We start from the raw sequence: 26,191 nt of genomic DNA on the forward strand, positions 1-26,191 counted from the left end.
TCATAGGAGTGCTGGGGAATGTAATTGAAAGCTAGGAGTTTCCTTGTGTTCTCATACTCCATGAAAGACCCATATTGTGTCTGTGTGTGTGGGAAGTGCCCAGTGTGCTCTGACCAAGGATGACTACGTGTGGAAAATGAGAGGCTCCAAAATTGCCTGGGTTCATACCCTGCATCACCATTTAACAGTGCTGTGACCTTGAGCAAGTTGCTTAACTCCTCTGGGCTGCAGATTTCTCATGTGTAAAATAAAACCAAAAACCATTTGCCCATCCAGTCCATTCTGACTAAGTAGAATTGCCACTCCGTGGAATTTTTAATGGCTGTGATCTTTTGGGAGATCTCCAGGCTTTTCTTCTGACATGTATAACATAAGGATTGTTTCTCAGTTTTGTTAAAGTGAAGTGCTTGGAACAGTCTTGGAGACCTAATAAGCACTACACTGATGTATATTTGAAGGAAGGCTAGATTTTTGTGATTAACCTGTGGAAACCCTGGAGGCAGTTGTTAAGAGCTACGGCTGCTAACCAAAAGGTTGGCAGTTTGAACCCACCAGGCGCTCCTTGGAAACCCTTTGAGCTGTATGAGGTGGAATGAACTGGACAGCAACGGGTTTTGTGGCTTTTTTTGTGGAACCAAGATGCAAGAGTTCTCTCCCTACTGCCCTCCAGAAGTGAACGTAGGCAGAGGGAAATCTTACCTTAGTGGGGCCAAGCACGGCCCTATGCAATTGTGTTTCCTAATGAAAGAGTTGGGTATAGAAAGAGACGTGAGGGTTACATGATCTAGGGATGCAGGGCGGTTGGACGCCAAGAAGAGGTTCCCGCTGCTGCGCCCCGGTTAGAGGGGTGGGGAGCGGCTTACAGGCACCAGCTTTTCCCGACTTTAAATTTGCCATGAGGCAAAAAGTGAACGCCGAGAGACAAAGGCGGAGGAACTGAGGATGGTTCCGTCACCATTTCTTCGCCCTCGGCCGGTCTGAACAGCGCGGTCGGCTTCCCAGTCCTCCCCGGCCACGCCGCAGCCCGCCCCGCGCGGGCTCCCACGGAGAGCATACGTTCCGGGTCCAGCGGCGGACAGGAGGCAACCGGAAGAGGCGGGGCGTGAGGCGAGAGCGCGCTGCGCCTGCGTGAAGCGTTTCCGTGGCGTGTGGCGTCCGAAAGCTGGCCTAGGAGTGCACGTGGAGTGCTGTGCCTGCCGCCGAGGGGGTGTTTCCGGCTTGACCCGTTTTCGGGTGAGCGGAGGCTTCGGGTGAGTCTAGAGGGAGGAAGGGCAACTGCATCGACCGGGTCTGGGGCGTAAGTAAGGGAGCTCAGTACAAATGGCGTTGGGCCCCAGAACCCTGTTCCCGGGGCGGGATTGGTCGGGCCTCGAAGGGCTGTTGGGGGTGCTGAGCCGCTGATCTGCTCGAGGCGGTGCACTTTTCCACTCTCATGCATTAAGTCTGCGTTCTGCGCTTATTCTTCCAACACATGCGACTCTGCCTTCTCCGATTTTTCTTTTCCTCAGTACCATGGGGCGCAAGTTGGACCCTACGAAGAAGGAAAAGCGTGGGCCAGGCCGAAAAGCCCGCAAACAGAAGGGTGCCGAGACAGAGCTTGCCAGATTCTTACCTGCGGTTAAGGGTCAGTCGTGGTCCCCTGGCCCCCCCCTTCCACCAGCTTTTGAGCCGTTTTTTCATCTGCATCATCAGGTCCTCCTTTTTAAGCCTTTGCTTTCACAGGGTCCAATGGAACCTTCTCTGTATGAGTTATTAGGAAAAATAAGAATGAATGAAATACTGTCAGTGTCATCAAAGTTTAGAACTTAGGAAAAATGGCACAGGGACACAAGGACCCATGCAAGAGGATGTCCAGTTTAATCTTGTGGGATCTTAGAAGACAGGAGGCCCATGTAATTAAGAGAAAAAAGATTTTGTTGAGGGGCTGGGTTTTGAAAAAGCAGAGAAGCATTTTGGCAAGTGGAAGTTGGGAAGGGAACAGGCCAATCACAGTTGCATTGTGGAAGGGATGGAGATGGGAAAATATCTCCATCTCGTTCTCACTGTGGTGCATAGTCTCTCTGACCAAAGTATGGCAGACTGGTGAGCAAGAGGACTGGACTGGTAGTTTGTATTGGGTTTTGGATGAAACATGTGGTTTACTGAGGTATGAGCAAGTGCCAGGCACTGTGCTGAACCCTTGGGACACATCACATCACTTCATCTTCTTAGCGCCCTGTGAGGGAGGCACTGTGGTCATGATTAACAGTTGAGAAAATAGAAATTGAGAGGCTAAGTAACTTGCACAGAGTTACTAAATGACAGGTGTGAGTTTTTTTTTTTAATTTTTTGGAGAATGTTTTTGAAAAACAGCAGTTGTAAAGGTGAAATCTAGGATGGTTGCTGACTGACTAGACTGAGTAAAGAAAATGCAGAAGAAAAGATGCTTTGAATTTGAGTCGTTATCAGAACGTTGATGTTATTGAAATGTGAAGTCTGGAGGGAGGTCGAGTTTGGATTTGGTTGATAAACAACCAGTTCATCTCCTTTGCGTCTTTTATCCAGCTCCTGGCAAAGTACTGTAGAGTGAGTTACAATCTACTCTTTTTAATTGGTATGCTGTTGTCTTCCCACCTTTACTTCCTCCTACATTGTTTCTCATTTCTCCTATAACCTATTCTGCTTCTTTTTTTTTTTAACAGATGGTGATGAAAATTCTAAGAGGCTGTCTAGTCGGGCTAGAAAGAGGTGAGCGTAGGTGTCCAGACTTACATAGATTAAATTCATACTGCTTATCTTGAGCCAAATGGTACAGACTCTTGGAGGAGGCTCACTTGGGACTTTCACTGCTTCTGAGCATGATGGGAAATGGCAGAGCCTGGAGGTATGTTCCCATTTCCTCATGCCTTACACCTTTTCAGGGCAGCCAAGAGGAGATTGGGCTCTACTGAAGCTCCTAACAAGTCTCCTGGGGCTAAACCATTGCCTGGAAAGCTACCAAAAGGTCAGTGAAAATGGCTGGGTGCTACATGAGAAGTCCTCTGGGTCCTGGGTCGGAAAGGACTTGTTGACATTTGGGGTGAAAGGAACAACGAGAGAACATTTTTAAGAGTAAAAAGCATAGGTTCCAGGGGTGTGTGGCTGCCATCAGTCCAGGATTTTTCAAATTTCTTGATATTATTTCTGCAGGACTTGTCCGGCCATCTGGAAAGAAGGGAACCCCGTCTTTATATAATGTTGCTCAAGGCAGGAAGCGCCCAGCACCACCCCATAGCAGTGATGAAGAAGTGGATGAGGAAGACTCTGAAGAAGATGGTGTAATGAACCAGGAGGACCTCTGGGGCTCTGAGGACAGTGATGCTGACATGGTGGATGACTATGGGGCCGACTCTGACTCAGAGGAGGGAGATGAGGATGAAGATGAAGAGGTGAGATTGAGCGGGTGTTCAGAAACGGATCCTTGCCTTTTAGTTTCTATCTAGATTCTTGAGCATATCCCTCAGTGTCAAAGAGAAGCCTGACTAAGGAAAAGGAATGTAGTTTTCCAACTGTTTCATGTCCTCTTTTAGCTATAGAATTCAGTAGTGCCAGTGAGGATGTAGTAAAGTAGACGCTTGGAGGCCTCCCTGATGGGAATGGAAATGGATACAAATTTTTTATGAAAAGTTTTATATCTAAGAACAATTTTTTTGTTTTGGCCTAGTAATTTTCTGTTTATGAAGATAATCTAAAATGTGGACAAAGATTTATTTACTGAGGTGCAAAATGTTATTTATTACACAGTTAGTATATGAGTATATCGTTAAACAGATTCAAACAGCGTATAGTTCCGTAGAGTAAAAATAGAAAGTCCCTGTTTATACTCCTCCTCCTCCTCCACAACCCCCTCTCTACAGAGTTACTCTTACCAGTTTTGTAGGCACCGTATGGATGATAGTACCAAAAAATCTGGAAAATTCTTTAATACCCAGTATGTTTAACTTACGGTTCAGGCATATGGTAAATTAACATTTGGTCATTGTATTATGTATGTGAGAATGCTTAATAATTTGTGAACGTAAAAAAAGGCAAGAAACAAATTTGTGTATTTTAACCATGTGGAAAATACGTAGCTTAAGTCTAGAAGGAACTACAATAAAATGGATACCAAAGGGCAATTTTTGTCTTCTCTGCGTATAAGTAGGTGTGTAGTTAGGATTTAAGCTTTTTGTTATTGAAAAGGGAAACACACAGGAAAGAAGAACAGTATAATCAATCCTCTCTAATCTGTAACTTAGTTTCAACATTGTGTCAATTTTATATTCCCTTTTTTCAGCATCTTTCTTTCTTTCTGAGAGCAAGTGTTATATTTGTATCTACAAAATAATAAAACACAAGGCTAGAAAGTACTTCATGGGATGGTGGAAAGGCAGGTTTTGCATTACCAGCCCCTAGTATCTTTCTGGCATGTCTGGGTGGTGCAAAAGGTCAGTGTGCTCAGCTGCTAACCAAAAGGTTGGTGGTTCTTATTTACCCAGAGGCGCTTCAGAAGAAAGGCTTGGCTATCTACTACTGAAAAAAGCAGCCACTGGAAACCCTGTGGAGCCCAGTTCTACTTTGACACACATGAGGTTTCCCTGAGCTGAAATCGACTTGACAACCAGTGTTTTTTGTCTCTTTTCAGTTGCTGCCCATTGAAAAGGCTGCTCGGAAGCAGAAGGCCCAGGAAGCTGATGTGGGGTGAGTTTTGTAAACTTTAGGGTGGAAAATGGTCGGTAGCTCAGATGAGGGAAGCTGTGAGGGTGAAGGAGGGGTCTGTTTTGGTCGGCAAATCATCTGTTCCTGCACCTCTTTCTAGGGGCCAGTGGAGTGAAGAGGAAACTGATAAAGAGGAGGAAAAGGAGAAAGTGTCCTCGGAGTCAGGTCCCACAAAGGATGATGAGGCGGATGGGGGCCTACAAATCAACGTGGATGAGGAGGAGCCGTTTGTGCTGCCCCCTGCTGAGGAGATGGAGCAGGATATCCTTCCATTGCAGGGTGAAGGGTAGGGAGAACGTGCTTTGGAGGGGGATTTCCAGGCCCTAGAGCAGCATAAAACCGTTCCTTAACAGGCCTACGTGCCCAGGCTTCAGACCTTCAACGAGTTCACAAGCGGATCCAGGATATAGTTGGAGTGCTGCGGGATTTCAGCACTCAGCGGGAGGAAGGTCGGTCTCGTTCTGAATATCTGAACCGGCTTCAGAAGGATCTGGCCGCTTATTATTCCTATGGAGACTTCCTGCTTGGCAAGCTTATGGACCTCTTCCCTCTGTCTGAGGTACTGAATTGCCAGTCATAACTCCTGTTCTTGTTTTCTCATCTCTCTTTTTACCCTGTGTAAGGAGAGCAGCCAGCCCCCTTGCTCTCTTCTCTTTTGTCTGAGCTTCTTGGCCAACCTGCCATCTTGTCTCCCCAGCTAGTAGAGTTCTTAGAAGCTAATGAGGTGCCTCGGCCCATCACCCTACGAACCAATACCTTGAAAACTCGGCGCCGGGACCTTGCTCAGGTGAGGGGTGTGTTTTGAGGCTTGGATTACCCTCTCCCACCCTGAACAGACTGGGTTTTAGTACCTAAGCATTTCTTGGTAAAGCATGATCACAGGAGGAAAGTCTAGAGTCGCCTGGCGTCGTGCTGGGTCTGTCTTACAGTCTCATGGCTTAGGGTCTCTGTGGCATGGGAAACCCCGTCCCTCCAACGTGTGACTGGGTTGAGATCAGGGTAAAAATGCAGCTTCAGAAAGAAACTGAAGGGAGTTGTCTGCCTTCTGGATCGTTGAGAAGCTGGTGAAAACTATGATGTCTGCCCACAGAAAAGTACACATATTCATAAACAACATTTTAAGCTAATTATTTCAAGGGGTTCCGGGGCCCCAGATTAAAGATCTCTGGTCTAAAGCCAGTAGTATGGTCTTGTGTTAGTGTGTTTACTGGTGTGAAGATAACCCGATGATTATCTTCAGTGTGCTTTAACCAATAACATTAAACTTAGAATGGTGAGGGGGCTGAGCCAGTTGGCAAATCAGAGGCCATTTCCAGGAAATAAAGGGTAGGAGCTGGTAGTCTGCTTATTGTGATAGAGTTAAGACCCCGAGTTAGGAGTCTGAGGTTAAGAAAAGGGATGCCATGGGATGGGATGGAGAGAAACTGGGTGAGTCTGGAACGATCGTGTTCTGAGTAAGATCTCCAAGAATTGTGCATCAGACCTGCTAGTAGGGCCATGTTTTCATGTCTCTTTCTGGGCATAGCAGCCTATGAGGTTTTAAATTCTTCATTTTCCTAATCTTCAGGCTCTAATCAATCGTGGGGTTAACCTGGATCCCCTGGGCAAGTGGTCAAAGACTGGACTAGTGGTGTATGATTCTTCGGTGCCCATTGGTAAGTCCCCTGCCCAGTAGCTCTCCTGCCCTGGCCCATGCCCCAGCATGTCACAGGTGGGTCCTCCTCCACAGGTGCAACTCCCGAGTACCTGGCTGGGCACTACATGCTGCAGGGAGCCTCCAGCATGCTGCCCGTCATGGCCTTGGCACCCCAGGAACATGAGCGGATCCTGGACATGTGTTGTGCCCCTGGAGGGAAGACCAGCTACATAGGTATGAGAAGGGCAGGCGGGATTGGTGCGGCTAGTGGAGTGGTGAGGAATACATGCTCTGGAATCTACTGAGTTCAGATCTCACGTGTGCCACTTACTACCCATGTAACCTCAGGCAAGCGCCTGATCCTCTTTCGTCATCTGTAAGATGGGTTAGTAATTGTTTGGGTTGTGAGAATTGACGTAATACATTTAAAAGTCCTTGGTGTACTGCTTGGAGCCCTGGTGGTGCAGTCGTTAAGAACTATGGCTGCTAGGCAAAAAGTCGGTGGTTTGAATCCACCAGCCACTCCTTGGAAACACTGTGGGGTAGTTCTACTCTGACCTGTAGGGTTGTTACGAGTTGGAATCAACTTGAGGGCGATGGGTTTTGGGTTTTTGGGGCATAGTGCTTAGCATGTAATAAGCAATCATACCCATTTTATAAAGCTATTTCCATTTAAGAGAAGTAGTGTAGTTTGCTGAGCCAGAAAGCAGCTCAGTAAAAATGGTAAAATCACATCAGCAGGTCTGTCATCACCGGGGGGACAGTGCAGCCTGGGTAGACGTGTACAGAAAGCTGTGAGGAGTGGGGCTTCTTGGGAGTGAAGTTTTGCCTTGAAGGGATGAGACTTGACCTATGGACTCCTGGGCTGGAGGGGAGGGTAGCAAGTGTGGAGGCAGGTAAGCTGCCTGGTCAGCACTGTGGCCCTCCATCCCTCCCTCCCTCCAGCTCAGCTGATGAAGAACACAGGTGTGATCCTTGCCAATGATGCCAATGCTGAGCGGCTCAAGAGTGTAGTGGGTAACTTGCATCGGTTGGGAGTCACCAACACCATCATCAGCCACTATGATGGGCGCCAGTTCCCTAAGGTGGGATTTGGGACTGCCCCGCTGTGTGTCACTCCTGTGATTTTTTTCACTTTACCTGCTTCTAGGAAATGAATGATGCTGTGTAGGTTGCAGGAAACATCTGATTAACCCTACCTTTTTCCCCAGGTTGTGGGGGGCTTTGACCGAGTACTGCTGGATGCCCCCTGCAGTGGCACTGGGGTCATCTCCAAGGACCCAGCTGTGAAGACTAACAAGGTGAGGAGAGTCAGGCAGTGGGATCAGCGAGCAACCTTGGCTGGGCCTTATAGAGCAGGACTGTGAGGTAGAGGAGCACTCTGAGCTGTCAGTAGCTCACATCTCTCCTCCTGAGGGTGCCTTTTGGAATTCTGAAACCCTTGGGTCTCTCCTGGGTACAGGATGAGAAGGACATCCAGCGCTGTGCCCACCTTCAGAAGGAGTTGCTCCTGAGTGCTATCGACTCTGTCAATGCCACCTCCAAGACAGGAGGCTACCTGGTCTACTGCACCTGCTCTATCATGGTGAGGCCTCTGCCACAGAAGGGCAGGGCTGGAGGCTGTCTGCCCCTTAGAGCTCCCTTCAGCTCTAGTTCTGGTTCCCTTACTTCCATTTGTGTCTCTCTCTGGCATATCCAGGTGGAAGAGAACGAGTGGGTGGTAGACTATGCTCTGAAAAAGAGGAACGTGCGGCTGGTGCCCACAGGTCTAGACTTCGGCCAGGAAGGTTTTACCCGCTTTCGAGAAAGGCGCTTCCACCCCTCTCTGCGTTCTACCCGCCGCTTCTATCCTCATACCCACAATATGGATGGTTTCTTTATTGCCAAGTTCAAGAAGTTCTCTAATTCTATTCCTCAGTCCCAGACAGGTAAGTGATCTACCTTTCATCACCACCTTTGTGTGCTTGGATGAGAGAACCCTTTCATTCCAACTACAATTGTTCCTGAGCCCTGGACCCCATTGGAATATATGGAAGTGTTCTTATGGATAGGGGCCTTTTGTTCTGCCAAGTGGCTGCAGTTGTTCAGCATAAAATGCATTCCAAATGAAGCCTGTGGTTTCGTGGCCCGGCGCTGACTTAGTGGTAGTGTCCTCTGCTGGGCCAGCGTTCTTTGCGCCGGGTTGGCACAGGGCTCCTTGGAGCTCTCAGCAGTTCTCAGAGCCCTTCACAGTAATTGCAGATCATTTTCTCAGCCATCTTGAGGAGTCTGGCCTAGATCTCCAGGGAAAGGGTGGGGTTTTTTGAAACAGGCCTGAGAGCTCTGCATGCTGGAATATAACCCTGTGTTTAGTTGGAGGAGGGAGGGGAGAGCTTCTGAATACAAATTGCACGATCTCTTGAGTTGATTTGTTTTTTCATATTAAATAATGCCTTTTATAAGAGTCACATTTGAATGTTAACAGAGAACAAAAACCTTAAGGAGTAGAAGCAAAATTCATTGTAACTTAGAAGTACGTATTTAGGATGTCATTTCTCATATCTTACTGGTTTGTTTCCAGCTGCTGTGGGTGTGCCTTCTTATTTTTCTGCATCTTATCAAATTTCATGTGAAAAAAAAATTGTGTTCCTCGATTAAAAAAGCCAATAAAGCCCAGGCTGCGCTTGAGGTTTATTCACCTCCTGTTAGAGTGTCTTGCTGTCCGCTCTCCTCAAGGGGGCGCAGCTTCCTTTGGAAATCTTTTTGCCTGCGGGTGGATAATGATCTCTTAATACAACGTTGGTCTGTTCAAATAGGACTTGAATAAAGTCCAGGTGATACTAAGTGATAGGAATCTAGGTGATCTGCTCTTAGGTGCTGTCCTAATTATGTGGAATACTTGGTTATGAGACAATAACTGGCAAGTTCCTATATTTTAATACCTTTGCTTGTCCTCACTAATGATGAAGACCGTTTAGTGATGAGGCCCATTTCTTCATAACATTTGTTTAATTTTAACTCCAGGAGATTCTGCAACAGCCACGCCTACAAACCCAGATTTACCTGACCTGAAGAGTCAGGTCACTCCCAAGCCTGAGAACAGCAGTCAGCCAACCGAGAAAGCCAAAGGGGCTGGGAAGGCAAAGCAGAAGTTGCAGAAACAGAAACATCCCAGGAAGGCCTCCTTCCAGAAGCAGAATGGCATCTCTAAAAGGACAGACTCAGAATTGTCCACTGTGCTTCCTATGACAAAGGCTCAAGCATCCTCCCAGGTCCAGGATAGCAGTCAACCAGCTGAAAAAGCTGAAGTTGTCAGGGAACCAAAGGTGACTGGGAAACTAAAGCAACAAGCACCTAAACTGCAGTCTCCAAAGAAAGTTGCCTTTCTGAAGCAGAATGGCCCTCCCAAGGGCACAGACTCTGGAACGCCTGCTATGCTATCCGTCTCCAAGACTCAGGCTACCCCCAAGCCTGAGGACCAGGGTCGGCCCCTTGGGAAGGCCAAAGGGACTGAGAAGGTAAAGCAGCAGTTGCCAGAGCAGCCTTTCAAGAAAGGTGCCTTCTGGAAACAGAATGGCACCCCCAAGGGTCCTAAGACTCGCACCACATACTCCCGCAGTCCCAGCCGGCCTCCACCAGCAAAGAGGAGGAAATCTCAGTCCAGAGGCAATAGCCAGCCACCGGTGTCTCAGAAGGATGATTGAAAAGTAGACTGGGGTGGCTTATTGCCATTATCATTGGGTTGGAACTCTTAACCTCTGTGAGGATGGCTTCCCCAATGTGTATAAGGATGAAATTTAATACACATTTTACAACCTCGGGCCACTGTTTGTTTTTTGGGGGGTAGTGGGGGAGACAGTGGGGTACTGGCTCTGCTGCCTAGGGTGGAGGGTGGGACTGGGACCCTCTGAAGAGAAGGAAAAGTTTGGTACTATTAAGGAGATCCATTTCCTCGGGGACCCAGGAAGGGGGGAGGGTTGCCAGTCAGAGCTAGGGTTTTTGGGCTCTGAGGAGAGGAGAGCAATATGGGATATAAGGAGGATGGGCTTCCTGACACCAAAGCCCATGGGGGTACTGGAGGTCCTGGGTTCTTATCCCCTGTGTTACCCTGGTTGAATTCCAGCAAGACCGGGGTTTCAGTCAGTCTTGAGGGGAAGGGGCTGCTGGCCCTGTTCGCCGCGCCTCCACCCCGGCTCTTCTCAGACCCGGAAAGGTCCCGGTCTAAGCCTCCAATTAGAGCCTTTCATTGGCTCCCTCTCTACCCTCCCCCGCCCCCCTGACCTCTGCCCCAAGTGCCGAGACGTCTGATTGGTTGCCCCATGTCCCCCGGCCGCCTCATTGGCTCTTCTCCCTCGCTCTACATCCCTGCTCCTGCACCGGTCTCCATCTCCCAGCAGAAGGCGCAGCCATGAATCCGTTATTCGGCCCTAACCTCTTCCTCCTACAGCAGGAGCAGCAGGGCCTGCCCGGGCCTCTGGGGGACTCTCTGGGAGGCGACCAGTTCACCGGGGGAGGGGACTTGGCCACGGCGCCGCTCGCCCCGGCTGGCCCCGCTGCCTTCTCGCCGCCCGGGCCGGGAACGGCGCCCCCCGCCGCCATGGCACTCCGGAACGACCTGGGCTCCAACATCAACGTGCTCAAGACCCTGAACCTCCGGTTCCGCTGCTTCCTGGCCAAGGTGCACGAGCTGGAGCGCCGGAACCGGCTGCTGGAGAAGCAGCTTCAGCAGGCGCTAGAGGAGGGTAAGCAGGGCCGGCGGGGCCTGGCACGCCGCGACCAGGCCGTGCAGACCGGCTTCGTCAGCCCCGTCCGGCCCCTGGGGCTGCCCCTGGGCGCCCGGCCGGCCGCCGTCTGCACCCCGTCGGCGCGCGTTCTGGGCTCTCCCGCGCGCTCACCCGCCGGCCCCCTCACGCCCTCCGCGGCCGGCCACACGTCGTCCTCCACCTCCCTCGCCACCGCCTCCTCCACCTACTCCTCGTCCGCCCGCTTCATGCCGGGCACCATCTGGTCCTTCTCTCACTCCCGCCGGCTCGGGCCGGGACTGGAGCCCACCCTGGTGCAAGGGCCTGGTCTGTCGTGGGTGCACCCCGACGGGGTGGGCGTCCAGATCGACACCATCACGCCGGAGATCCGCGCCCTCTACAACGTGCTGGCCAAAGTGAAGCGGGAGCGGGACGAGTACAAGCGGAGGTAGGGGTTGGGGCCTAAGAAGACGACTACGGGGCCGTGGCAGTGGCTTGGGAAGGAGGTAATGGGGTCAGTGTCCTGCCACATAAAATGGAGTGGGGTCCAAGAGACGGGAGCATTTGGGGCCGAAGGATGAGAGGTGAATGAACTAAGGGTAAAGTTGGTGCTGTAGAATGAGGGGCTTGGAAGTAGGTGAAATTGGATCCTGGGAGACTAGAATCCACACGGGAAGCAGAAGCAAGACACATGACAGGAAGAAGAATGTCAGGAGCAGAATATTGTGGGGAGTTTCTGTTTTTCTCCTGGCTTTGCCTTCTGTCTCATCAAGTCTGCAGTGTTTGGATGACTATTAACAGTAAGCTTTTGTGAAAGGGACATTGTCTGAGAAGTACCATCTGGGGTACTGCTTATTCCCACCAGTTTTATCACTCTGAGCAATGTGGGGATATAAGTTCCACATACTGACCAGAAGAGGCAAAGGATATAGGTTTAATTTGGGAGACTCAATTAAGTGACATTGGTGAGGTAGGGACTGGACCCTGCAGAGGGTGGCCCTGCCACAGCCCAGGATTTCCCACAGCAATGTCGGTGGAAACTGGGTCCCTGCCCTCGTTCCACGTGAAAGTCTTAGGAGAGCCGAAGGCATTATTTGGTGTAGGTCAAAAAGAGTGGGAATAAAGAATAACGGGAATTTTTTAGGGAAAAAGAAGGGGTCTGGTAGTTGTCACAGGGCCAGTGGAAGCTGGGGGAATTTAAAGGTAAAGAGCCAAAAGTGGAGACTGAGCAGGAAAAAGTTGGGAATATGGACACACCCTATGAGTATAAGGCAGCTGGGAACGGGTCAACTCTGAGGATGAAGATTTGACACTCTCAAGGGAACCCAATGGGGTGGTGCAGCGGATGAGGGGCATGGATATGATGCCAGAGTGATGGCTGTGCGCCAAGTGGATGCCTTTGGATGGCTGAGAGCCGGCCTTTACTGCAGCAGCCTTGAGCACAGCCAGCACTTTGTAGACTCCGTGATCACTGCTCTGGTTAGGAGGAGGAAGATGATAGTCAGAAGGAGGCTTTGGTTTGGGGGCCTTCAGGCGAACCCTGGCAGTCACTTACGTCAGATACTATGACCCCTTGTGGGAGGCCTGGGAACTACCCCTGCAGCCCGGTGTAGCCGCGATTGGTGTCTGGTTTAGAGCTGGTGAGGCTTGGCTGAATGTCCTGGGAAATGACTGCTGAGTCTGGGGGTGCGGTCTTCAGGGATCACGACCCTGCCAGAGTCTGTCAGGTCAGAGATCAGAGGGCTTTCTGAAATGGAGTTCTGTCCTCATGCTGGCTTTCTTAGTTGTCCATGGGATAAGTGTCCTTAGAGGCCTCAATTGTCCTAAAACCACCATTCAGATCCCACCCAGAACCAGCCTGCTTCTGCAGGAGTTAATTAATGCAGTCAGCAGTGGAACATGGACAGTTGAGAAATACAACCCTAACCACAGGAACAACTGCTGTTCTCAGGGGCAGTTTTTTTTTTTTTTTTTTAACTGAAAGAGCGTCTTTGGTCCAGCTGTCCAGGGCAGCAAGGAGTTATTCCTTGGGGGTGATTAGCTCATTGCTCTGCAGCACATTGCTGTGCGGAGGGCCCCGTGGCTAGAATTGTGTGGTACGTGATGCAGGCACTTACTCAGGCCTTCACCCCAGATCCCTTGCCCTCGTTCTGTTCTCTTTATAGCAGCACCATCCCTCCTTCCTGTCTTCAGCCCGGAAGGCCTGGGGATAGCTAGAGCACCAAACTAGGAGGGAACGAGGCCTCCTGGGTTCTATTTTCAGCTTCCCTGCCTTGTGTGACCTGGGCTGGGTCTCTTTTTCCTGAGCCTCAATTTTTCTAATATAGGCATGGCCCCTGCTTTCTTTCTTCAACTCAAGGATACAGTTTACTTAGAAGAGAGGTGTTTGGTAAATGCAGAATACGCAGAAGTCTCTCTCAAATCCTGCCCGTGTTAAGGGAACCTCGTGAGACCAGATTTGAATGGAGGTTCAAATGAACCTACTGTGCAAAAGTCTGGCTGCAGAGCAAATAGAATTCTGTTGAGCTTCCAGGCTGTTTATCTTCAGATTTTTGCCCTGTAAGATTTTTTTAATCCTCATTCTTAACTAACTTGCTTACCTATGTTTTGACCTGATTTTGTTGGGTTCCACTGTCAAACAGCACTCCCTGCCCTGTGTCTTGTCCAACTGGGGTTGTTGTCCCCTTGTCAGCCTTGCTTTCTTCATCCAGAGACTCATAGACTCCAGGGGGCACAAGGGTACAGCATCCCATGCCTTCAGTTTGTAAAGGAAGAAACCAAGGCCCAGAAAAGATAAGGGTCTTACCAAAAAAAAACCAAACCCATTGCTGTCGAGTTGATTCTGACTCATAGCGACCCTATAGGACATAGTAGAACTGTCCCATAGAGTTTCCAAGGAGTACCTGGCGGCTTCAAACTGCCGACGTTTTGGTTAGCAGCCATAGCACTTAACCACTAGGGGTCCAGTGTTTCTGATAAGGGTCTTATATCTGAGAAAATAAATAGCCTGATGTTACTAGGGCCCGTCATTGGTCTTGACATCTGAAGGAGAATGCCAGAGCAAAAGGGAGGAGGACATGTGGGGGCCAGAGGAGGAGGGTGGGCAGAGGAGAAGGGTGGGGAGCTGGACTGCAGGACCAGCCAGGGTGGTGGCCAGGCCGCTTCCTCCCTGCCAGCACAGGAGGGGCAGCCAAAGTGATGTGGAGGAGTTATTATTAGGAATACTGCAGTGCAGATGCGGGTGAGGAGCCCAGGAGAGCGAGGAGAGATGGGACCAAAGGGAGCGCCCAGGGAAGAGAGGAGAGGCCGAGACAGGAAAACGGAGGGAAGGGGAAGAAAAGGACTTAATCCTAAGCCCACAGAATCTGTTCTCTTGGGTTTTAATTTTCTTGCTGTCCTCTTTCCTACTTCCTAACCACCTTTCTTATATTGAAGTTTCTCTCTTGGTGCAGTTTCCTTCCTTTCTCAAACTGGAAGAAGCCTTTCCAGAATGTGGCCTGAGTAATGGGCTTATATAAGTAGGGTATGGGAAGTTCTGCCATCCCAGCTGACCTTGTAGGGTCCTGAAATGACAGGGCCCAATCTGTAGCAGTGGCATTGGCCCTACCCCCACCCTTCCGTCTCTGTAGTGTAATAGAATATGCACTGCCTTACTGTCGACTGTAAGATTTAAAAATCTTAGCCCAGGGAAATAGATCCTGCTCACTCTGCCCTGGCGCCAGGAGTGCCTCCTAGCCTACTTGTAGTCTTAGTGTCTACATTCTGGATGCCAGGTGCCAGAGATCCCAGGAGGTCCTGCCTCTAATCCTCATCTGCCGTATTAATGAGGGACCTTGTCGTTCTCTCATTTCTCTTTCCTGGTTTAGGACCCATGGAGCATTTCTGGGTTTGAGTGCTCAGAAATGCCAGGCTCCTGTTGTCTACTGCTTTAATGCTGTTGGGGGCTTCTGGCGCTAGGGCCAGCCCTGTCACCTCTCTGTGGCTCACTTAGGGGGGCTCTGGGTGGGCATTTTCTGGAGTGTGTGGGGATGGACTTTGAGCATCTCCTCCCGGGCTCTTGACAAACTCTGTTGATGCGGTCTGTGTCCTGCAGCTGCTTTTACAGGGTTAAATGGTACCGCAGGAGGCAGGGCAACAGGCTAGAGGAGCTCTGTTCTGGTGCAGGCAGGAGGCGGGAGACCGGAGCTGTGCGACTGAAGGTGGGAGACTGGGCCGGGTGGGCCTGGTGGTCTGGAGTGGGTAGGAGGGGGTGATGAGGCCAGCTCAACAGCTGGTTGGAGCTGGGGCCTGAGTGGGATGGGCACAGGAAGAGACCAGAGCTGCAGCAGTTGCTCTTAAATATAGTTCCTGGTGCGTGGCCCGAGGTTACGGGAAAGCAGCTGGTGAGCTTGGCACTTGCCAAGAAGTATGGAGCCATAGGCCAAGGCCAAGCCCAACAGCTGTGCTGGCCACCAGCTGGCGCACCAGACAGGCCTATCCAAGCGCCTCCCCATTTAGGGAACCAGACCTGGTAGCTTGTACTTGAGCTGGAGAGGTGGGAAGCAGGGAGCTGTAGGGCAGGGCAGGGCTCTGTACCCATGTTCTCTCATTCTTCCTATGTCTGTCAGGTGGGAAGAGGAATACACAGTTCGCATACAGCTGCAAGAGCGAGTGAACGAGCTCCAGGAGGTGAGGGTGGCTGCCTCTTTGCCTGTGCTTCCTCACAGTCCCCCACTTGCTCCTCAGCCCTGGGGCTGTCCTTGCCCCTCTTAGCCTTCTTTACCTTCCTGCATTGGCAGTGCCCCTAATGTGAGGGTTTTCGCCCTGACTGTAGGAAGCCCAAGAGGCGGATGCCTGCCAGGAGGAGCTGGCGATGAAGGTGGAGCAGCTGAAAGCCGAGCTAGTGGTCTTCAAGGGGCTCATGAGCAACGTGAGTGCAGCCACCTCCAGTCTTCCCCACCGCGGAGGTCACCGTTAGATCCGCTGAGAAACAAGCAAGACAGGCCAGTCTAGTCTTGGCCAATTGATTTCCTGTCCCACCCTTCCCACCTCCCTCTTCTCTATGCTTCTAGTATCTTCCTTTAAAAAAAAAAAACATTGCCTTCAAGTGGATTCTGACTCATAGTGACCCTGTAGGACAAAGTAGAACTGCCCCATAGGGTTTCCAAGGAGCGGCTGGTGGATTTGAACTGCCGACCTTTTGGTTAGTAGCTGAGCTCTTAACTACTGTGTGACCAGGGCCCCATTTTTTCCTTTACCACCCCCTAATTCAAGAAAAAGGAACACCGGTGGCCCAGTGGTTAATGCGATTACTAACTGAAAGGTCAGTGATTCGAAACCACCAGGAGCTCCGAGGGAAAAAACGTGGCAGTCTGCTTCCCTAGAGATTTACAGCATTGGAAACCCTATGGGGTCGCTATGAGTCAGAATCGACTCAATGGTAGTGGGTTTGGTTTGGAATTCAAGAAAAAAAAAATTAAAGTCCTGGTGTGTGTCAGAGAGACAGTGGAGTCTCCATCATGACTAGAGGTTGTTAAGTGGTTAGTAAAAGCATAGATTCTAGAGCCAGGCTGCCTAGGTGCAGATCCCAGCTCTGCACCTGGCTAGCTGTGTGGCCTGGGTGAGTTCCTCAGTCTCTCTATGGCTCTGTATGCTTATCTGTGGAATGGTGATAATCAAGGTATTTACTTTGCAGAATGATTATAAAGACTATAATGTGTTTGGAACATTGCCTAGCACATACTTAGTGCTAGTAAGTGTTAACTGTTATCATCATAATCACAGTACTTCCCATTCTTGTAGTTCCCAGTGGTCTCTTTCTCCCTGAGAACATAAGTTCCTGGGAGGTAAGGACTGATGCTCTGTTGGTTGGAGTGCCCAGTTCTAGGGAGCACCTGCATGTCCTAGGCGCTGGGCTGTGCCCCCAGGGGCTCTTTCTGGCCAGGGGACTGATGCATGAGCAACCAATGTCTGAGCAAAGTGCCGTGGAAAGCGATGTACTCTGAGGGACCAGGGACATCTTCACGGAGGAAGTGACGGGCACGCATGACTGGAGGAACAGGAGGATCCTGCTAGGGCCATATTGGTCCTTGTCTGGAGTGCGGGTGCCTCCTCACTCCTCTCTGTGCTCCCCGGGCAGAACCTGTCAGAGCTGGACACAAAGATCCAGGAGAAGGCCATGAAGGTGGACATGGACATCTGCCGCCGCATCGACATCACAGCCAAACTGTGCGACGTGGCTCAGCAGCGCAACTGCGAGGATATGATCAAAATGTTCCAGGTGAGAGGCCAGGTGTCCTCAGGCCCCTGGGTGGAGGCAGGCGGAGTCCTAGCACCCTCCAGCCCACATGCCCCAGTGCCTGAGGCCAGAAGAGGGTTGGGCAGGTGAAGAAAAGTCACCACTGCTGGCCTGGGGCATAGGCCCTGCCCTTCTCTTTCTTGGGGGACCTTATCCTGGTAGCTGGGGACCCAAGTGGGCCTAGGCTGGGGGGTGAGGAGCAGCCTCTGGAGAGAAGGTTTGGAAGCTATCTCTAACACCATCTCTCCCTCCCCTCTCTCTCCTCTGTCTGCTGCTTGTCCTCTTTCTCTTCCTCTCATCTTCTCTCTTGCTTTTCTCCACAGAAGAAGCTGGTTAGTTTTGATCTCATGCAAGCTTGTTAATGTCCCAACCCCAGTTTCTAAACTACCCAGGCCGTTTGGCTCTCAGTTTTGACCCACTGGGCTTTTCAGCACCGATTTCTTCTTCCCTTCCTATTTTCTTTGCTTTTTTCCCCCTTCTTTCTATCTCTTTTCCTCTTTTCTTCATTTCTTCCCATTCCTTCTCCCTCTGGCTTTCCAGATCTGGATGTGATTCAAGTTCTCCTTTGCAAATGCTGTATCCTCCTCTTCCTTGAAGTCCTAAAACTTTCTTTTTTAGTTTCATCATTTCATTAGAAAGACTTTTTTTAGGGGGGAAAAATATCCAAAACAACCCTCTTTAGCATTATACACATCTTAATGTGGTCATAACAAGCTATTTCTCCCCTTATCTTACTGCTCGGTTTTTTCTATTTCTTTTTCTTCCTTCCCAGCCTGCAGCCATGTCCCCACCTGTGTCTGTCTGTCTGTCTTTGGTAACTCTCCATGTTTCTGTTCCTGTCGTGGTAACTGTGTCTTTTCTCTCTGTCTGTCTCACCCTTCCTGCTGGTTCATGCTTCTCCCCTCATCCTGCTCCCTCTGTCCCCACCACCCTTTCTCCTCATGCATCCGGCCTACCCCCCACCCTTTCTCCTCATGCACCCGGCCTCGTCTCTGTAGTCTCTGCACTTGTCTCCCATTAAGGTCCCATCCATGGGGGGGCGGAAGCGGGAGCGCAAGGCTGCCAGCGATGAGGACCCCTCCCTGTCGGAGAGTGACGGGCCCCGCCAGCCCGATGGGGATGAGGAGGAGAGCACAGCCCTCAGCATCAACGAGGAGATGCAGCGCATGCTCAACCAGCTGTGAGTCCCACAGGCCGGCCCCCTGGCAGCCCCGCGGCCAGACCCCACCAGAGGCCGGAGCTCCCTAGCAGCACCCCCTCCAGGAGCAGGCCCCCCTTGATACCTGGGCTCCCTGTCTCTAGGAGGGAGTATGATTTTGAGGACGACTGTGACAGCCTGACTTGGGAGGAGACTGAGGAGACCCTGCTGCTGTGGGAGGATTTCTCAGGCTATGCCATGGCAGCGGCAGAGGCTCAGGGAGAGGTAACTACCCCTCCTGGCCTCAGGACCCCGCCAGGCCTACCTCTCCATCTTGGTGCCATTCCCCCTCCCTGCCCCCACCCTTTGCTCTCGTCCTTCTATGTGGCCATCATCCTTTACCTGCTTCTCCCTTCCTTTGCCCTTTGTCTTTTCTCTTTCCAGAATCCTTTAACCTGATTCTATCTCTCCTCCTTGCCTTGGCCCTTTGGAGTGCCCCCGGTCCCCACCCTCCCTGGTTGGCCTGCCCTCACTTCCCTTTCTACTCCAGCAACAGGAAGACAGTTTGGAGAAGGTGATTAAAGATACCGAGTCCTTGTTCAAAACCCGGGAGAAGGAATATCAGGAAACCATTGACCAGATAGAGGTAAGGGCATGGGTTGGAATCAAGGGCCCAGTTACCTAGCAGGTGATGAGGGGGCTGCAGCTCCAGAGCCTCATCACAGTGTGACCCTAGAGGCCTTCTCTTTCCTTTTTAAGGAGAAGTACTCTCCCAGCTGTAGTACCTGTAGTGGGTTCTTGAAACCTCAGACTCTGGAGGCAGATAGATATGAGTTCCAGTCTCAGCTCAGCTACTTACTTGCTGAATCCCGTTTTGACAAGTTACTTATTCTCTCTGCCTGTTTCAGAATAATACCTCCCTCCTAGGGTTGTTGTGAACATTAAGTGAAATAATGCACATAAAGAGCAAAGGACAGTGTCTGGCTCATATTAAGCACACCATGATGGCAGTTTTGTTATTCATAATACTGTCCCTGTTACAGTGCTCAGAGGTGGACTTGAAGTTCCCTGCTTCTTTAGCTCAGCCTCTGAGCTAATGGAGGGATCTCCATTCTTATCCCCTAGCCTTGAGGAACCTTCTACAGGTGGCTACTGGAGCTAGTGCTTTCCTTTTAACTCCAATTCTAGATCTTCAGGGGCTGGCTGCAGGCAGTGAGCTGTGGGAACAGAGTTGGGCATGACTCCTTGTGAGCCCTTTCTGTGTGTGAGGTGACCCTTTCCTGTGCACTCTGACTTGGGGAGGAGGCAGGTGGACTTCTGTAAACCTCAGCCTCTCTTCAAGCCCGTGTGGTGTATTTATACTTTGTTGCTCTCACACTGCCTACATTTTTTTTTTAATTGTGCTTTAAGTGAAGGTTTACAATTTAAGTCAGCCTCTCATACAAAAACTTATACACACATTGTAACATGACCCTAGTTTCTTTCCCTACAATGTGACAGCACACTCCTTCTCTCCACTCTGTATTTCCTGTAACCAGCTCCTGTCCACCGTGCCTTCTCATCTCGCCTCCAGACAGGTGCTGCCCACAGAGTCTCGTGTGTCTACTTGTGCTAAGAAGCACACTCCTCACCAGTATCATTTTATGTCTTCTAGTCCAGTCTAATCGTTGTCTGAAGAATTGGCTTCAGGAATGGATTTAGTTTTGGGCTAACGGAGAGTCCTGTGGCCATTACCTCTGGGGTCCCTCCAGTCTCAGTCAGACCATTAAGTCTGGTCTTTTAACTAGAATTTGAGGTCTGTATCCCACTGTTCTCCTGCTCTCTCAGGGATTCTCTGTTGTGTTCCCTGTCAGGGCGGTCATTGGTGGTAGCTGGGTACCATCTAGTTCTTCTGGTCTCAAGCTGATAGAGTCTCTGGTTTACGTGGCCCTTTCTTTTCTTGGGCTCATATTTTCCTTGTGTCTTTGGTGTTCTTCATTCTCCTTTGCTCCAGGTGGGTTGAGACCAATTGATGCATCTTAGATGGTCGCTTTCTAGCTTTTAAGACCCCAGACGCCACTCACCAAAGTGGGGTGCAGAACGTTTTCTTAATACACTTTGTTAAGCCAGTTGACCTAGATGTCCCCTGAAACTGTGGTCCCCGGACCCCTGCCCCTGCTACTCTGTCCCTCAAAGTGTCTGGTTGTAGTCAGGAAACTTCTTAGCGTTTGGTTTAGTCCAGTTGTGCTGACTTCCCCTGTATTGTGTCACACTGTCTACATTTTGAGAAGAAAGTTGAGAAATTACCTTCCTATATACCCACTCTCTCAACACCCATGGAATGGTTCTGCTTTTCTAAGCAAAACCTGCTTTTTCTCTGTCCAGGCTGACAGATACTAAAGTTTAAAGGCACAGCCAGATTTATTGCCTAGCTAAGGGGATGGTAAGGGAGAACTGGTTTTCTCCACTCTCCCGTTTATACCTGTTTCGCTGTCTCCCCTCTCCCTTCTCCCTTACCTGTCTCTTTCGGGTGGTGGAGCCAAGATGGTGGAGTCAGGGTTTCGTGTTTCCACGATACTTCCAACCATGTGGGGCTGTAGAGCAAGTGATGTGGGGCTGCTCTCTCCCTCTGAGTCTTCTCCTGGACCCAAAGCGCCAAGGTTAAGACATGACCTGAAACAAAAGAAAAGAAAATCCTACCTGGTAACATGTTTTGAAGATCTTTTCCAGTTGTCTGACTCCTTGCTGTCACAGGAGGGTAATACGAGGAGAAATGTAAGGAACGCTAACCAGGGGGCTTTGGCTTCAGGTTGTTCCTTGTGGCCCACCTGGAGCATCCGAGGCACCTATATTCTTGTGACTTTTGATCTCTCAGGTCACTGAGATGGAGGCCAGGGACATTTCCCATTATCAAAGGGTAAAGCCAAGGCCCAAGGTGGTGAGTGAGAGGGGCTTCTTTCCCTCACCTCCCCTTATCTCCCCATCTGTTCCCATCTTTGCCCCTTCCCACCATTCACACAGCATAGGTTGTTGAGGGTGTCTTCCTGACTTGGGTGGTCATCTCCTCACCTCATCCCTGCTTTAAATGTGTGAATTAAGGGGCTACAGACAAATAAGTAGAGATGCCTGGTGGCTGTATTAGCCCTGGAATTGATAGAAATGTATTTGGTTCATTTCCTTCTTCCTGTCCCGTGAGAGATGGGTTCCAAAATCCAGTTTCCTCCACTCTGGCTCTCCTGAGTTAGAGAAATCGGGGTGTAGGTGGCAGCTGATCTGAATTAGAGCTGGTGGCATCATATTTACCTCCTAGATCGGATAGCCATCATGTTCTGTTCCTCTTGCTTGTAGCATCCCAGCTGTGGAGCCAAGCCTGCCATTTGAGCCATGCTCATTAGGGCTTCTGACCCTTCCAGGTGTCTCATCCCAAATGTCACTGTCCTGACCATGTCTCTTGTCTTGCCCTGTGACCTATGACCCGTTTACTTCTTTCTCCAAGTTCCTACCTTTCTTTGTCAAATTCAGATTACTCATGGGTAGTTTCCCACCCTTTCTCTGTTTTCAGGCATGCAAACAGATTACCTTAAGCAGTTTTAGTATGCTTTCCCTTCTGGCCCCTGTCCTTTGTACCCCAAACAAAGGGAGGCAGCAGATTGTCTCCGGCCCAGATCTTTTACTGCCTTTGCCTCTGCCTCTCAGCTCTACCTCACAGCCTGCCTGCTGCAGAATTGGGCTCTCCTGGGAGGGAGACTGTGCTTCCTTGACTCTAAGCCCCACGTTTTTTCACATATGACCGTTCTGAAATTGGTATACATCTTAGAATCGATAGGGCATTCAGTATGGCAGCCTTTCTTTTTAGTCTCTGGAAATGGCTTACAAGTGAGGAAATAAATATATTAGCTTCCTAGGGCTGCCGTAACAAAGCACCAGAAACTGGGTGGCTTATACGAACAGAAATTGATATATCATAGTTCTGGAGGCTGGGAGTCAGCAGGATTGTTTCTTTCTGCTCCATGCCTTTCTCCTAGCTTTAGGTGTCAGCCAGCGATCCTCGGCATTCCTTGGCATGTAGATCTCTCCAATCTCTGCCTCCACCTGCCTCCACATGGCCATTTTCCTTCTCTTCTCTTTTATAAGGACGCCACTTACACTGGGTTAGGACCCACTCTACTCCAGTACTCATGTTAACTGATAACATCTTCAAAGACCCTATTTCCAAACAAGTCACGTTCACAGATACCGGGAGTTAGGACTTCAACATCTCTTTTTTGGGGAGACCCTATTCAGTCCACAGCAATAAAGTAACAAGGAGAAAATGGAAAGAGAATTGAGCCCCTTTCACCAGTGCAGACAGCTTTCCTTCTTGGTGCCATGAGTCTTGTCAGTACTTCACAAAATTAATTAATTTGCATCTAGATGCTGGACGTGCAGAGGTGAATGAGACCTGTTACCAGCCCTTAAAGGACTCGCAGTTGAGCCCAGGAGACAGACTTGGGTGCAGCATTATACAGGGACTAAGGGATGAGCCAAGCCTGGGGAACCCCGGGGGCAGGTGGGAGGCAAACCGATCCACAGATGGCATGCCCTGTGCTGTAGTAAGAATGCTGGTCCTCTCCCTCCTGCCCACAGTTACATTCCTTTCTTCAGTGCTGTTACACAGGCGTGTAGCAGACACCTTTGCATTCCTGTGTAGACAGAGATCTCCAGGACACTCAGGGGAAAGATAGTATATTCAGTGCCTTCTGTCTCAGTCCAATTTATTTATAAACGCAAGCCGCCCACCACATCTGCCCAGCTGGTGTTCTCAGCATGTTAGCTTCTGGGAGTCAGGAGCAGGAGTGCTGTGCTGACCCGGTGGCCTTTCTGCCTGTCACAGCTGGAGCTGGCCACAGCCAAGAACGACATGAATCGGCACCTGCACGAGTACATGGAGATGTGCAGCATGAAGCGGGGCCTGGACGTGCAGATGGAGACCTGCCGCCGGCTCATCACCCAGTCTGGAGACCGGTAAGGGCCTCCTCTGGGGCGGGCACACGGGGGGCCAGGAGCAGAGCCCCTGGCTGGCTGGCCTGGAAGAGCCTGTGGCAGTGACTCAGTCACATCTCGATGTGGGGCTGCCTTTTGGAGGTCCCCTGCTATATCCAACTCAGATGACATACATGTCCGTCTGTGACTGGACGGCTGAAACCCCAATGCCACCAACTCTGATGGTCCCCTGGGAGGCAGGAACAGAAGGGGGTGGGGGCAGATTTTTGAGTAAAGTCGGGGCCATGATTTGTGCATTTGGCCCTGTGTAAGTTGTGCCTCAACCAAAACATTTAAAAAACAACAAAAATGTCACAATAGCAATGCGGGTGGAAATAAGGCCAGGTCGATAGTGTCAGTGCACTCAGCTCAGGCAGTGCCTCTTGGACCATGACTTGAGAAATTTCTGACCTCAGAGCCTCTCAGAGTCCCCAAGACAGAGACAGGGGCCATGTCCCCCACCAGCGTGGAACAGGAGAGGGTTCCTTCTCGCACCACCTCCCTCACCCTCCGCCCTCCCTCACCCCACGGTCTCCCAGTCCCTGCCTAAGTTGCCATTTACTTACCTGCCAGAGAATAAGGGCACAGGGAGAGGAATGCCTCCCTGCCCCAAGGTGACAACTGGTGTTTTTTTCTAGAAAGTCTCCTGCTTTCACTGCGGTCTCGCTTAGCGACCCGCCGCCACCGCCAAGCGAGGCTGAGGACTCCGATCGCGATGTCTCATCTGATAGCTCCATGAGATAGGAATCTGCCTCCACCTTGGCTCCCCCTGTGGCCTCACCCTGCTGGGGACTCACCGGGCCAGAGGGTGGTAGAAGAGGGCTCACGGAGGGGAATGGCACTTGCCCCACTGCACCGAGGCTGCCCCCAGGGCCTGGGCCCCCCTTTCTTGGCTTCCTCCTTGGCATCTCCAGGGTTGTAGGGTCTGAAGCTAGGCTTGGCCCTGCCCCTCTCGGCTAACTCCCACCACAGTTGGGACTATCTTGCCTCCATGTGTGGGTGTCTGCTGCTTTCCCGTCTTTAAAATGCTGCCAGACTGCAACGTGGCCCCTGACCTTTTCCTTTATGTAAGGAATGTGTTGGCTCTTCCGTCTATCCCATGGCCTAGCCAGCTCACTGTTTTTGATTCCATACTGGTGCTCACTGGCCCAGGCGCTGGTATGAAGTGGATTAAGCTGGGTGTTCAGTGGCTTGTACAACACCTGCAGTTGGAGGAGGTTCCCTCCCTGTTACAGGCAGAGGGAAGTGGGGCTGGGCTGGGAGCCATCCCAATGCTCACGGCTGGCTGACCACATGATGGATGTAAATCTATCCTTCCTCTGGGAGGTGCCATGCATTAAAGGGGCTGTAGTGCCCTGGCATAGCTGTCTTCTGGATCTGACTGGTGCAGTATCTTGGAGGGAGATCCAAGCTCTTGCTCGGCTCCCAGTCAGCGTCAAAGAGAAAAAGGTGAAGCTACTTATGTGTGTGCACATTTGCACATGTGGGTACGTGTGTGTGCTCAGGGTCTCAGTGTCTTTCATCAGTTGAAGATGTGCCTCCTCTGTCTGTCACATGTGAGACCAAAAGGCTGAGTAAGAGGATGTACCTGACTTGGAAAAGTTTGGAGAAACTGGGGAGATGTCATTGAGAGTGATACCTCGGTTTAACTGCCTAGGGAGGCTGTACTGACATTTCAGTGGAATCTCTAATAATAATGAAACTGGCAATTATTTATTGAGCGCTTCTTTGTCACTGTCTCAAGTGCCTTCTGGTATTAGCGCCACACATCACCTGACTCTGCAGTATGCACTATCATCTTCACCATTTCCACTTTATAAATGTGTACATGCACAGTGTGGCACACTGGTGTGCTAAGTAACCTGCCCAAAATAAAAGTGGCAGAGCTTTGAACCCAGGTCAACTTCAAGCCTGTGCTCCTCCCCAATAAGCCCCTGTGCCACACCTGAGGATGACAGGAATAGGCACAACGTGGGCCTGTTCAGTCCTGACTCACCATGTCTCAGTTCATCTTCCCTCATGGCACAGGAGGCAGGCGTTTGCTTATTACCACTTCCTGTGTATTGGGCCTGGTTCTCGGTGCTTCATACATTGTACCCATTTCAATCCTTCTGAAGACCTTAGCTGCTGGGTACTATCAGAACCTCACTTTGTAGATAAAGTAACTAGGGGACAAAAAGGTATACAACTTGCTCAAGATTTCAGTTGTACATGGCAGAGCTGAAGTAGTAGTTTGAACCCTGGCAGTCTGACTACTCTCTACTTCAGAGGTCAAGTAACCTGCTAAGGTCACATGGACCTTAAATGTTACCTTCCAGGGGGCTGCCAGACAGAAAAGGGGCAAAGAGCTTTCAGAGAGAAAAGGCCAGGGACAGATTGTGGGAGCTCAGCCAACAGCAAGTAGCTTGGGGCTAGAGCTCTCAGAAAAAACGGCCTTGACTCTTCAGTGGTTATGCTGGCTTCCTCCTCCAGGGTAAACCCAAACAGCATCTACCTGAGAGGTGCCAAGAGTGGACAGAGCCAAGCCATAAACCTTAGTTTGCTGCTTGGTTGTGGTATGCCAGCTCTCTCTTTGGTACCTTACCCATTACCATCGAGTGGATTCTGACTCATAGTGACCCTATAGGACAGAGTAGAATTGCCCCACAGGGTTTCCAGGGAGCTGCCCACCTTCTGATTAGCAGCCAAGCTCTTAACCACTG

General features: G+C 50.5%; 2 protein-coding genes across 3 annotated transcripts; both read left to right on the forward strand.

Annotated features, from left to right (window-relative positions):
• Positions 1-1,114: 1,114 nt before the first annotated feature.
• On the forward strand, positions 1,115-10,152 carry NOP2 (NOP2 nucleolar protein). Its single transcript, XM_023549047.2, has 16 exons — positions 1,115-1,250; positions 1,509-1,624; positions 2,682-2,727; positions 2,901-2,983; positions 3,169-3,407; positions 4,643-4,698; positions 4,817-4,977; positions 5,076-5,275; positions 5,414-5,503; positions 6,284-6,371; positions 6,446-6,586; positions 7,298-7,437; positions 7,564-7,653; positions 7,815-7,937; positions 8,052-8,280; positions 9,356-10,152. Exons 2-16 carry the CDS (start codon positions 1,513-1,515, stop codon positions 10,033-10,035), a joined length of 2,478 nt encoding a protein of 825 aa, XP_023404815.2. The 5' UTR covers positions 1,115-1,250; positions 1,509-1,512; the 3' UTR covers positions 10,036-10,152.
• A 90-nt stretch (positions 10,153-10,242) lies between these two features.
• IFFO1 (intermediate filament family orphan 1) lies at positions 10,243-25,201 on the forward strand. 2 transcript variants are annotated; one of them, XM_003410640.4, is made up of 10 exons: positions 10,243-11,521; positions 15,681-15,741; positions 15,887-15,982; positions 17,192-17,332; positions 17,674-17,682; positions 18,349-18,530; positions 18,653-18,773; positions 19,039-19,134; positions 23,341-23,471; positions 24,128-25,201. In XM_003410640.4, the coding sequence occupies exons 1-10, from the start codon at positions 10,740-10,742 to the stop codon at positions 24,231-24,233; spliced, it is 1,725 nt and encodes a 574-aa protein (XP_003410688.1). In that variant the 5' UTR covers positions 10,243-10,739; the 3' UTR covers positions 24,234-25,201. The 2 variants fall into 2 exon arrangements, with proteins under 2 accessions (XP_003410688.1, XP_010589127.1); XM_010590825.2 differs by lacking the exon at positions 17,674-17,682 and having other exon boundaries at positions 10,250-11,521; positions 18,373-18,530.
• The last annotated feature ends 990 nt before the right edge of the window (positions 25,202-26,191 follow it).

Source organism: Loxodonta africana, chromosome 4 (genome assembly GCF_030014295.1).
Source record: "Loxodonta africana isolate mLoxAfr1 chromosome 4, mLoxAfr1.hap2, whole genome shotgun sequence".
In the NCBI taxonomy this organism is placed as follows: domain Eukaryota; kingdom Metazoa; phylum Chordata; class Mammalia; order Proboscidea; family Elephantidae; genus Loxodonta; species Loxodonta africana.

What these genes read in the sequence shown, in the direction of transcription:
- NOP2 (XM_023549047.2), top strand. Translation starts at nt 1,513, where the DNA reads ATGGGGCGCAAGTTGGACCCTACGAAGAAGGAAAAGCGTGGGCCAGGC. An exon ending in ATGGGCGCCAGTTCCCTAAG is followed by an intron (nt 7,438 to 7,563) that starts GTGGGATTTGGG and finishes CTTTTTCCCCAG; the next exon opens with GTTGTGGGGGGCTTTGACCG. An exon ending in ACTGCACCTGCTCTATCATG is followed by an intron (nt 7,938 to 8,051) that starts GTGAGGCCTCTG and finishes TGGCATATCCAG; the next exon opens with GTGGAAGAGAACGAGTGGGT.
- IFFO1 (XM_003410640.4), top strand. Translation starts at nt 10,740, where the DNA reads ATGAATCCGTTATTCGGCCCTAACCTCTTCCTCCTACAGCAGGAGCAG. An exon ending in TCAAGGGGCTCATGAGCAAC is followed by an intron (nt 15,983 to 17,191) that starts GTGAGTGCAGCC and finishes CTCCCCGGGCAG; the next exon opens with AACCTGTCAGAGCTGGACAC. An exon ending in AAACCATTGACCAGATAGAG is followed by an intron (nt 19,135 to 23,340) that starts GTAAGGGCATGG and finishes TGCCTGTCACAG; the next exon opens with CTGGAGCTGGCCACAGCCAA.